The sequence below is a fragment of the Oreochromis aureus genome, linkage group 20 (assembly GCF_013358895.1).
Source record: "Oreochromis aureus strain Israel breed Guangdong linkage group 20, ZZ_aureus, whole genome shotgun sequence".
NCBI lineage: Eukaryota > Metazoa > Chordata > Actinopteri > Cichliformes > Cichlidae > Oreochromis > Oreochromis aureus.
Genome location: NC_052961.1, coordinates 8,279,517 through 8,291,701, shown reverse-complemented (window position 1 = coordinate 8,291,701; position 12,185 = coordinate 8,279,517). Strand labels below are relative to the sequence as shown.

Sequence of the window (12,185 nt, the reverse complement as noted above, 5' to 3'; positions counted from 1 at the left end):
AGTGTTTAAATGCTTACATATACACACACAGTTACTGTCCCCCCACACATACGACTCGGTTCTGCTTCTATGCCCCATCTTTGTTTACTATTTCCTACCGAGGCTTCTAGACTTCTGATTGGCCAACATTTCTACACGGTTAGGAATATATCGCCACCTGTTGTTTTGGCATGTTCCTAGCAGCGTTTTCCTTCATTTCTGCGTTTACGTGTGGACGGGATTATTTTTTTAAACGAAAACGGAAAATCTCCGTTTTCAAAAATACCCGTGTACGTAGCCTATGAATCCAGCATGACGGACAGAGGACCGTAGGGAATGAACCCTCTTGGTCTTCTGCCTTCTGATTGGCTGACCTCCACTCCCTTTTACTTGAACTTCAACTTTTACTGGCGTATTTAACAGTATTATTTGTACTTATAGAACAGAACTATTGTCACTGCTCCATTTCCTCTTCTGTTCTTGATGTACATTTTCAAAGCCAGGACCAAAGGGCTCTAGCCTCCTGCCTGGGAATAAACATAACTCAAACCCAAACAGTCATCAGTTGATAAGAAATATTTATTGTTTATGGCATATTTGCAGTACATTTTGTAAAGCTGTGTCACATTCTCTTATCATAAATCTTATTTTACAATCGCACCGAGGACAGAAAAGACTGCAGCGGGATGCCAACACTCCACAGGTTACTGGAAACAGAAATGCAGCGAAAATCGTTAACTCCGATAATTGTCCATGCAGCTGAAAATCAATTATATGGATTGACTGTGAGCATTTAAAGATTCAGCAGGTAAAAGAAACCCAAGACAAAGACACCAGGACTAAATAAGTACACATCTGCATGACGTTCAAAGATGCAAAACAAAAATTAATAATAATAATATATATATTTATATATAAGGTATTCTTCATCCACATCTAAACATTAAGTCTGAATTAGAGTGGCTGTAGTGAAGATTTAGAAACAGACACATAGGTGAAATGACATGATTAGATGCTGCTTTTGAGTTTCCTTCAAAATATACTCATATATTAATCTTTTTCAACAAACAGATTTTTTAGTTAAAGTTCTTCTTATTTTTCTATTCTAATCTTATTTACTTTTTTTGTTTAAATACATAAACACCCTGTTTTTAAGTACAGTGGAAGGACGGACTCGACCTATTGTGGAAAGCGGTGGAACTATACTACACTAAAAATGAAATTCTTAAGTTTGGGCAATTATGTGATATATTTTTGTCGCACAAATATACTCTTTTAATCCATTAGTGTCTCTCTAAGCGTCACACCCTTCAGCACCATTATCTTTCCCACTGACAGACGCATTGGTGTGTGATAAATGTGAATATTTACACTGTATACAGACAACAGATCCTGCAGAAAAACAGCTCGCCTAGCTGCTCAGTCTCTCTCACCACTGCACCAGCAATGAAAATTCCTCATATACACACATTTCACTGTTTAGCAAAAATAAATTTGGAATCGGTGCAGCGCTTTTAAATTTAAAATGGAGAACACTTCAAACAGTCCAATGGCACGCAAAAGGCAGACTGTGTTAGCTTCACTGGTCCAGGGTTGAAGGAGGGGTGTGTTAACTGGACTCAGCAGTGACAGAGGCTGCTGATGCTAGGCTTTTTAAATACAGAATTGCACACTAGAACATCTTGATCATCTCGTCGCCAATCTTCCAGGTTTGTCCCTCACGCCGGATCTGTTTTCAGAACTCCTCGTGTACGTTTCTGGCATAATCCATGAGCTTGCTCCCTGTGAAGTACTCGCTGTACTTGAGAATCTCGTCCAGCTCCAAGTTATGGTTCTGGTTCTCGTCTGCGACAGCGATCATCTGCTTGGCCTCGTTCAAAGCGTTGTGCTCATTCATCGGGTCCATGTACTCCTGAAGGATGAAACACGGAGAAACAGGAAAATATATCAGCTATACCTGCTGTAGCTATTTTGTTGGACATATGTAAGAATGTTTTTCTTCTGTCTCTACTAGTTTTTAAATCCTTCACGTTGTAAAGAACCAGATGAGGCAGCTGGGACGTCTGACCATGACGCCTACCTGGACACCTCCTCTTGGAGGTTTTCCAGCCACTCACAACGCGGATAATCATCATGAGGTCAAGAAAAGACGTGAAGGAGAATTTATAAGGACTATGAAGAGAAGCTTAATTATTAACTCCTTTTGAAAGTGTTAATAATTAAGACTATAAAAAGCTGATATTTCAGCCCAGATCTTATTGAGCTGTTTCATACAGGCCATATAAAGGAGAACTGCAGTTGGAACTTTTAAGGAAAAGTCACATATAAAGTGAAATTAAATGTAATTTATTTTTTTCAGTAAGTCACTTTTTCTTTATATATACACACACGTTGATTTAATTTTTATTTTGATGTAACAATTATAAAAGTTCACAGTATAAATGGAAGGGTTTCTTTTATTTTTTGCTTTTGTATTTTGCATTTTTTTCTAATTTACTCACTCGCATCTTTAATCCTTTATCAGGTGTGGAACCATATAAAACTATATGTATGAAAACTTGAGAAAAAGTCACAAATGTAAAAACCTAAAACATTGGAAAATATTAAATAGTGGTGGCATTTTCCCAGTTACCAACAAAGTGTTAAAGGAGTGTAACCTGACTCTGAACAACAACTTCACGGCTTCTTCCTTCCTGCCACGCTCCACCTCATTTTGTGAAATTTGGCTTGGTGGCTTTGCATAACCTTGCTGACAACATCAGCTCAAACCCTGAAGTCCCAGGGCTCATTCAGAGCAGACTAAAGGGGTAAAAAAAATGCCAGTTTTATTTCTTTTGAAATCACAACAAAAACCTGTACTAATTTAATTTTAATTTGTCCAAATCACACTTAAGAGCTCACTCAGTTTTTCCATCATCTTTAATATTAGTTTACTTTTTTTTAAATTTCCCTTTGTTTATATACTTATCAATTACTATTTCTATTATTTATGTTATGGCCTGGTTATGCTCGCTGTTGTGACTGCAGTTTGGTGTCGTGCTGGCTCGACATCCACGTCTAAATTTTTATGACCTTGCGTTGGTTGAAGACATGGGTGCATGAACACACCAGTTTTTAATACCATATATAATATAAATAATATATAATACATGCAGAAGTTCAGAGATTCACAGAGGGAGATGCTGTAAGAGTTTTAAAAGATGAGATTTATGTAGGGATGTTGAGACCTGCTGTTTGCGTTAATCAGCTCAATCTTTGTGTTTCTATTTGAAACAAATCAACAAAACCAATCAAATAATTATGTTGCATATCATTTCTGTATCTATCATGGTTACAGTTGCTTTTTCATCGCTCACCTCCAGCTCATCCATGGTTACGATGCCGTCGCGGTTTGAATCGATGACTTCCTCAAACTCCTTCTTCCTCTCTCTGACCCACTCATCTTCGATCTCTGCAGCCTCCTGGTTCTCCACAGTGCCCACGGGCAAAGAAATGAACTCTGACAGTGTCAGCCTCTTATCGCCGTCCTGGTCTGAAAGAAAAACCCCAGAATTATATGGTGCACTGTTTAGATCAGCTGTCACAATCACCACAGAGTGAGCCAGGACAAAAACACTGGTTAACAGTGATACAAAGTGTCTCACAACAAATGTGACATACTAAAAAACTGACATACTAAAAAACTGAGGGATTCAGGGATGATGGGCAGTACTGCAAGTGAAATAACCTAACACCAGTTTAACAGTTACAGTGATCATAAAAGCATTTTGTTGTAGTACTGGTTGAGAAAGCTGCAGCCATTCAGTCCTTCACATGGTAAACTTCTAACTTGTATAGTTTGTGTGTTTATCTTTATGTTAATAACTTCCCAGCATTAATCCCACACCCGCACATTTAGTTTGCTGGGATCTGGTGACACCATTATTATGAGATAAATAAAGGAAAATATTACATATTACATTAGCTGATGCCTTCCTCTGGTTTTTAATTGTGTTTTCTTTTTTTAGTTCCATATGGAAAAGAAAGAATAAACAAAAAAATTGCAGGAAATGTTTACATTGTATAAGATTTCCTAATGACAGCAGCCCCGTTTGTTCATAAAGTTCTGTTTCGTGAGAAAAATGAAAAGTAAACATTACGCTGCATGAGAAAAATACAAGTGGGGCCACTTTCAACTGCCAATCATAGTATGAGAACGTTAAACATTTACTATAGGAGAGGACGGAAAATTAGGGAATGGGACATTTTACTCTTTTCCCATATGGGATGGAAATGAAAACCTGTTATATTTGGGCTTGAAATAGTTAATGCTTACTTCCGTGTGACAAAATGCCAACAGGTACAAACAGCGCTTGTTTGTGCAAACAGGGAGACCAAACAGAAAGTTTTGTCAAATAAATATCTCAGTAATGCTTTTCATGCAAGAGCTTTAGTCCCTCTGTGAAAGAAAAACCACCAGGACTGAGATAAAAGGATTGTAAACCAGTATTTAATGAAGTGGGGTTAGATTTAGAAGAAAATACATTTTCTGTTTATTAAATGGACAGACTTCTATCAAACAAAGTAAAATAAGCTGATTTTAATTACATGTGGCTCAATTATGCTGAAGTTTGAGGTAACCTGTTATTTTTAAGCAGGAAAAACCATGTATGTCTCTTGTATACACTTATTTTTTTATTTTCCTTCTTTCTAAATAAAATTACTATCCAGTTCTTCTCCACTATATGAGGTGTCTGAATGTTTTTCAGTGTTTTAACCATAATTTACTTGTTATAATTCCTTCTCATCTCATCATCAGGTTTCTTTAACAGCTATTCCAGCTCCACTACACACTTCTTGATAAAAAAAACCAAACACTGGGACCTTTAGTGAATAAGGAGTGTTTGCTTCGGGAACAATAACTTCACCTCCAATTCTGAACTAAGAGGGAAGTATAGGGAGGGGCTGACTCTCAGTACATGAGTGTGCACCGTTGCCGCCCTTATGAACGCCATGGAGCAAAAGTTACATCACAACAGCAGATAAGCACAGTTTGGCATGTGTGGCCGACTTGGAGACACAAGTGCATGAGCAGGTTGGTCTTTACCAGCATTTCAGTGATGCAGGATCTCACACTGTAGATCCCCAAATGACAGGAAGAGAAAGAGATGCTGCAACAGCTGTAAAAACTCAGGAAACTATTTTCCTGTTTTGACTTCTTTTGTTCCTCTAACGCTGATGCTGTAGGTTTTCTGTCAGGAGAAGACTGCAGCCAGACCGACACACCGCAAGCATCAGTATAAATGTTTACAGGGCTTTGAAGATCTCACAGTTTGTGTGTCAAACAACCATTAAACGAGGCTTCAGGAGACCATGTTGATGTGCCGCATTCTCTAACATGGTGCAATTTTACCCTCAAGAAACTCTTATTAAACTTTAGTGTGGTAGCTAGAGGACCACAATAATAATGAGCTGTATCAGTTCAAGTTGTTAACTCGTGTCTCATGATTGCCTAAAGCTAACGCTTGCCCTATTTTTTCTCTGTCCCTCTGTCTATCAAATGAACTGTCCTGCTATCCAAGGAACTGTGAAGGGAAACATTTTAGCACAATCGTTCTGTTAATCTAATCAAAAAAAATAAAAGAAATAAAAAATCACCAAATCAGCACTCCATAATTAAAAAACACTAGGGAGAAGGTTACAAGCTGAATGGTGGTGTGCAACCCACCTCTGATTAGATACATTCATTTCATAATGTGGAGCAATCCCAAACTCCCTGCTGGAGTTGCATGGTTGAGGAAGTTTTAAAACACAAATGATAAGTCAGTTTCAGCCCATTCAAACATCCTTACACCTATTTTATATCATTTACAGTTGAAGTGTGCAGTACATCTTTAAAGAAACACCTTTACACTATAATTCATTACATTGCCTTCTAATTTACTTTAGCTGATCTCAGATAAAACTCTTTTGTACCGGTCTTTCATCACTATATTAGTGTCACTCCACACTTTGGACAACTAATAACCAACATAAAGCAATCTGAAAGCAAACTGTCCATTACTTTCTATTTGAAATACAACCAGCATGTCAAACATCTGTACCACTCCACATCTCACACTTCGAAATAATTTAACTCAACTTCTTCGACACCCTTGTTTCCTCACGGTTATATTACTACAACTCGTTGCATACATGTCGGCATGATGCTGCAGTTTCTGCAGTCAGTACAAGGCAGCGAGAGGTCTCACAAAACACTTGAGTCCAGACCTCGCAGAAATCACCCAGTTTAAGATTTTACATCACAAATCACTCCCTGGTCTAGCTATACTTTACATCTCAGAACTCCTAACACTTCATACTACCTCCCGACCTCAGATCAGAGAATCAACTACAGATTCAAAGGCAAGTTTAAAGTAAACTTACTGTAACATTTTACTGTTTCAGTCCCAGCACTGTAGAAAAAACTTCCTCTTACTCAGAGATCAGTTCCTCATTTTTAAATTTTTTTTTAAAAACTCACCACTTTAGGTTGATTTTGTAAGATGTTTAATAACGTTGTCCTGAATGGTTACTCTTGCCTTCTTTGTCTTTTGTTCACATTTTCTTCTCTTTGACTTATTTTTTAATGCAATTTATTTGTAAATTCTGTGACGCACCTTGTAGCTTTAGTTCTAAAGGATGCTACATGATAAATGTTTATTGCCATTAAAAGGTTGACTGTCTGTTAATCCTTACGTTGCTCCACACCTGCTCAGTGTATAAATACACCATTATCTTGTGACAGTATAACTATAAAGTAATATTTATAAGTAAAACATACCTAAGTCACGCACAATCTCCTTGACCATGTATTTGAGCATGCCTCTGCTGTGCTCAGGGTGAAGGAAAGACAAGAACTCCTCCTCATTCAGCAGCTGGTCAGCTGGAAGGTTGTCGGCCTGAAACCAGCGGTCCTTCAGGCTTTCCAGGACCTCCTGAGCTGTAGAGATGAAGATTGGATAAATATTAACACCGCAGTCAGATTTACAGCAGACCTCTGCAGATTTTACTTGCAACGGGAACCCCCACCCCCCACTTACTTTCCTCATCCAGTTTCAGATCTTCGTTATTCTTTATTTTCTCCGCAATCTCTTTCTCATTGAAACCTTTGCTAGCCAGAAACTTCACTCTGTATTCATCCCATGTCACGTGACCTACACACAACCCATGAAATCAGAATTTAGATTTGACCTGACAGGAAGTATTTTTAAGTCTGGGACATGGTCTGTGACTCTCACCATCGCCGTCTGGATCGACAGCACGGAAACTGTTCTTGTTCTCCTTCTTGGCTTCCTGAAAGTGCTCCTCCGTCTTTTCCATAATCCAGCGCTGCATCTCCTTGGCACTTATGCTCCTGTCCCTGTTGAAGTCGACCCTGTGAGGAAATCATTAAAATAATAAATTAGTTCCCAATTTAGCTCTAGTTCCTGAACATTAACAGCGTCTCTACTCCATTAGGCGTCTAATTAAACGATGATAATGACCCACCTAAGGCTTTGTCTGTCTGGCTCACACATGTAAAGAACTTTAGCCCTGAAGTGACCAAGTGATTTATGACCCTGGCTGTATATTTACAGTATATCTGCTCGTTTTTTCTATTATTATCATGAATTTGCTTCTCCGGTGTGAACAGGAATCTTTCCTCTTGCCATTTAAGCTGACAGATTAAAAACATCCAGGACAATGATAAGCTGCATGAATCATGTGACTCAGAAGAACCAGAGAATAAATTAGTTTCTTTTTTCCTTATTATGATGAGTGAGATGATCTAAATTGATTAAAATCCAGAAATATTTTGGTGCACTCAAAATGACCAATTCAAATGGCCATTTAATAAATTCAGCCTTTAAGTTGTCTGGCCTTTGTTTTTATCCATTCATCGATCCATTTTCTGACGCTTGGACTGGACCCGGGTCATGTGGTCAGCGGTCAAAGCCAAAGATATGCCTAGACCTCCTTTTCCCCTGCCTCCTCCCCAAGTGGTCCTGTAAGAGCATTAAGGGGTTTCTAAACAAGCCAAGAGACAAAATCTCTCCAGCATGTCCTGGGTCTTCCTTGGGGCCTCCTTCAAATAGGACATGCTTAGGAGGCATCCTGGTCAGATGCCTGAACCACCTCACCTAGCTCTTTTCTTTTAGAAAAGGGGTACCTCTACTTTGATTCCCTTCTGAATGAACAAGCTCTTCACTCTCTCTAAAGAGTCCATTCGTCCTTTGGAGGAGGCCAGTTTACACCACTTGTATCCATGATCTAATTCTGGGTGGCAGTCACGGTTTGACCCCCTGGCTGTCCAATACCCAATGACCAAAATTTGCTAGTTTGGAAAGCTTGGAAAAGACATCAGGTTGAATTATTTGTTTGTCATATTGTAACACAGGAATTTCCCAACCTTTGGTCTTATACTACTGAGAATTCGTCAACTAAGGAAAGGAAATTTACTAAGTTAATTTCAAAATAAAGGACCACTACATGAAGAAATATGTGCAAAGCTTGCTTTACTTCAGTATATTGCTTCTTTGGATACAGCTGTGCTGCCTCGTATTTCTGGAATTTGTGCTATTTACTGCATGTCTGCGTAGAGGGCAAAGGATTCACAATAATATTACAACCTAGCATGTAACAATATCAAATGTATCTCTACAACAACAGTAGTAGGTACACATATATCATGACCTAGGATATTTTTCCTAACATCTGGAATTTTAAGTCCTGCAACCTGGCTCCAAGTGTTTCTTATGCTGGATGAGGCTCTCATCTTGTTACTGTGCTGCAGTAACACAAATTCTCAAACTAATCAGCGGCCATTCTTTGCCTCTCCAGCTTAGTATTTTTACCATTCATGTGCAGCACGTCATGAGCCAAGCAAGAATGGCTCTCAGGCTAACTAAGACATTAAGCTTAGGAACAGGACTTTTTTCATAGCAAGTAATCCAAGCTATGCAGCAATGTATTTATGACTGTTGGGGATGGGCTCCTCTCAGATGATCTTTTGTCTGAAGCTTTGTCTGTAATCTTCCTATCATATGATGTTCCTTATAGTGAGAACAATTTAACCCTCATGCTACAGCTTCCCTGTGCTAAAGTGTTTATATGAGCATATAAGGCTGGTTCCAACTTAGTAGTCTTTAGCTTTCTGTCTATGTTTACTTCCAAAGTTATAGTAGTGCTGCATTTTTTTAAAGAAAAACTTCACCCAGAACCAAGTTTATCGTCTTATATCAGTTCTGCTAAATCTCATAAATCCTTTTTTTTCTTTTAATGGATGTGCAGACATTTAACTTTATTGTAACACCTGTGAGAACAGCCACACTGGTCACTGGTCTGTATTTCTTTGCTTTTTTGAGCTGAAGGATGACGTTGACTTAACAACACTTGAATACTTGGTTTATTGTGTCAAACTTGATCTGCAGCTACGCTTGAGCATCTTGCTCAGGAATGCTGTGACTCAAGAGCTATTCATTGAATTAAAACCACGTCTTACTTGGTAAAAATTTCAATAAGCTTCTTTCTGTTCCTCCTCGGCTCTGAATCCTCATCAAACTCCTCAATCTCCTTCCCCAGAAAAACCTCCTGATGGAAGTCCTTATTGAGGTGGCCGTCCAGCTCCATCTTCAACCCGTTCAGGTGATCTGGAGGAAGAATCTCGTTCTCGTCTTTGCTGGATGGAGACTTATCTTTAGAGGCCGACATGTTGGCTGGCCGTGCGTGCACATCAATGATGTGGAGGAGCATGTAGAAAAGCAGAGACACAGCCAGGAGGTTTCTGCACCACAGTTTCCTCCAAACAGCCATGTTTACCTCTGGATGAAAGGTCAAAGCAGGGCTATAAAAATAATCAAGACAAAACAATTATTGTCCTGCTTTTTTTTTTATGCACTAATTTTGCCTTTCCTTTATATAAATGTGCGTTTCCCCTTCTCTAAAACCCCAAACTCATTCCTCGAAAGGTGACAGCAGATTTAGTTCAGCTTAAATCCTAGAACTATTTTCTTAACCGTTCAACAAATACAGGTTGTTGAATTATCGTCATAGGTGTCATGCTGCCAGAAAACTGCCCCACTACTTCCTGCCCCTAAAACTGAGGAAATAAAATATTTACTTATATCATAACCTGCATGAAAAGAAATCATCAGTTAAGACAATTATATGCAAGAAATCCAATAAATACAAACTAAAGGACAAAGGTGTTATTATATGTGTATAAAGTGTCGATAGATTCAAGAAATCATCTGATAAACAATATTGAGGCAGAGTCTCTATTCCTCAGACCCTATCACCCTGTTTTGTTTTTACCAGTGTTTTATTCTTTTTAAATGGTACCACAGCCATATCCATTTGCGTAGGCATTTGCCTATGGAAAGTTCTTTTCACCCTACAGCAAACAGGCCAGTAACACCACATTCCTTTTTTATCTCCATGGCGGTCTGTAGCTCCCTACGGTCTGCCAGTGCTCTGCCAATCAAAAACCATGTTCAGCCCATTAATCTACGATATAGAGTCTACATTGTTGTCGTCCAGATCCTTGATGAGATCTTTTCTGTCTCTATTTAAACATCTACATGTAAATTATAGCCTCCACCACTGTCTGTTGTACCCTTCCATCCTCTTGAGCATCAGTATGAATGCTGTGCTTTTTCAGCGATTCAGTTTACCTTTCTGGGTTGGTAAGGCCTTCATATATATGTTGCCATTTTCTCCTTTGCTCGTTTCAGTGCTGCAGACAACAACCCATTTCCTATTCTGTTCGACCAGTATAATCTCTCCCACTCTGTTAAACTTACTGCATTAATGTATTTAGATTAATTCAATATTACATGTACTCATTTTAAATTAAATACCATTCAGGGTTTCAACAAAATACAAAATGGGAAGCAAACAAAAATCGACTTCAGTGCCGCAATGACACAAATCGATACTTTCACAACTCAAACACGCCCACTTATAAACCCAGCAAATATGGTCAGAAATATGCATTAAACCGTTTTTCTGTACATTTTTTTTTTTTTTTTGCTGAAATATTGATCACGGGGACACAACAGAGAGGAAAACTGCACCAGATATGCACATAGTAATAAAAAACATGCAAAAATACGCAAAAGTTAAACAAACAAGCACCATCATAAATTAACACTGGTCAGCAAACTCACCAAAGCAAAATAAATTTGACGAATGTATTAGATCACTTAACAAAAAAAAAAAATCCAGACTCATTAGCAGTTCATCAGTTATAAAACTAATAATAGACTTAATTATATAGTAAATAAGGACATGTCTTTCCCCCCCTCAAAGCTACAAAAGGTTTACGTTACAATAGAACAGGGACGTTACTTATTTATTTATTTTAACTCTGCCTAAACTCACATTCCTGCCTAATGTCCGCCTTAATATTCATTTGGGAGCTGCGAAGTTACACGAACACTAGCATTTTAGTAATGCAAACAACAGTTAGCATGCTAATTTAGCCTCGTCATGTCTTTATAAACGCTGGCGATTAGCACAGGCAGGCTAACACGTTAGCCCTCGTTGCTAAGGAACTAAAGTAACTGTTGTTACGGCAGTAAAGGAGGACAGTGATCGCAGAGATTAACAATACCTTAAAACATGACCAGAAAATGATTTGTAGATAAGTTCTGGACTTACCAGTTAGCTGTTAATACCAGTAGTGTCTTTCTAGTCAAACAGACCTTCGCTGGTTCCTCTAGGTCCAGTTCCTGTACACGTGGCTCACCACACAACACTCTCTTTCCAAAGTGTGGGATGGTTCAGTCTGAAAACAACCCCAGACAGACCCAGATCAGCCGCCAAGTCCAAGCTGAGGTTCCAGTTAGTGTTAAAATTAAGAGAGGCTGTCTCTAACCGGACACCGTTGACAAGTATACTTGGTGACTGGGAATACAGGATAATTTCCGGTCAGCCCTTTCAAAGTAAAAGGATGGATGTGGTGGGGGGAAAGTGTGTTATAAAAACTTATGTAGCGATCCTGTGTGCAAAGGTATTTGCTCCCTAAACCTTATAACTGTTTGTGCCACTCCTGACAGCAAGAATTGGGTTTGTTTTTAGTATTATTATTCTGCTGTAAGCCAAGTTTGCTTGAGCTTTAGCGTATGAACTGATGAACATCAGAATTCATGGTTCCATCTATTACAGCAAGTTGTCCAGACCACACTACCACCACCACGTTTGAC

The 12,185-nt window shown here is 38.7% G+C and overlaps 1 protein-coding gene across 1 annotated transcript; it reads right to left on the bottom strand.

Annotated features, from left to right (window-relative positions):
• Positions 1-540: 540 nt before the first annotated feature.
• sdf4 (stromal cell derived factor 4) lies at positions 541-11,886 on the bottom strand. The gene is made up of 7 exons (XM_031741959.2): positions 11,641-11,886; positions 9,482-9,823; positions 7,239-7,375; positions 7,041-7,154; positions 6,782-6,940; positions 3,336-3,511; positions 541-1,891 (listed from the first exon to the last, which is right to left on the bottom strand). Exons 2-7 carry the CDS (start codon positions 9,790-9,792, stop codon positions 1,715-1,717), a joined length of 1,074 nt encoding a protein of 357 aa, XP_031597819.1. The 5' UTR covers positions 9,793-9,823; positions 11,641-11,886; the 3' UTR covers positions 541-1,714.
• Between the last annotated feature and the right edge of the window lie 299 nt (positions 11,887-12,185).

What these genes read in the sequence shown, in the direction of transcription:
- sdf4 (XM_031741959.2), bottom strand. Translation starts at nt 9,792, where the DNA reads ATGGCTGTTTGGAGGAAACTGTGGTGCAGAAACCTCCTGGCTGTGTCT. An exon ending in GGAGATTGTGCGTGACTTAG is followed by an intron (nt 3,512 to 6,781) that starts GTATGTTTTACT and finishes TTTTTCTTTCAG; the next exon opens with ACCAGGACGGCGATAAGAGG. An exon ending in TAACCATGGATGAGCTGGAG is followed by an intron (nt 1,892 to 3,335) that starts GTGAGCGATGAA and finishes TTCATCCTTCAG; the next exon opens with GAGTACATGGACCCGATGAA.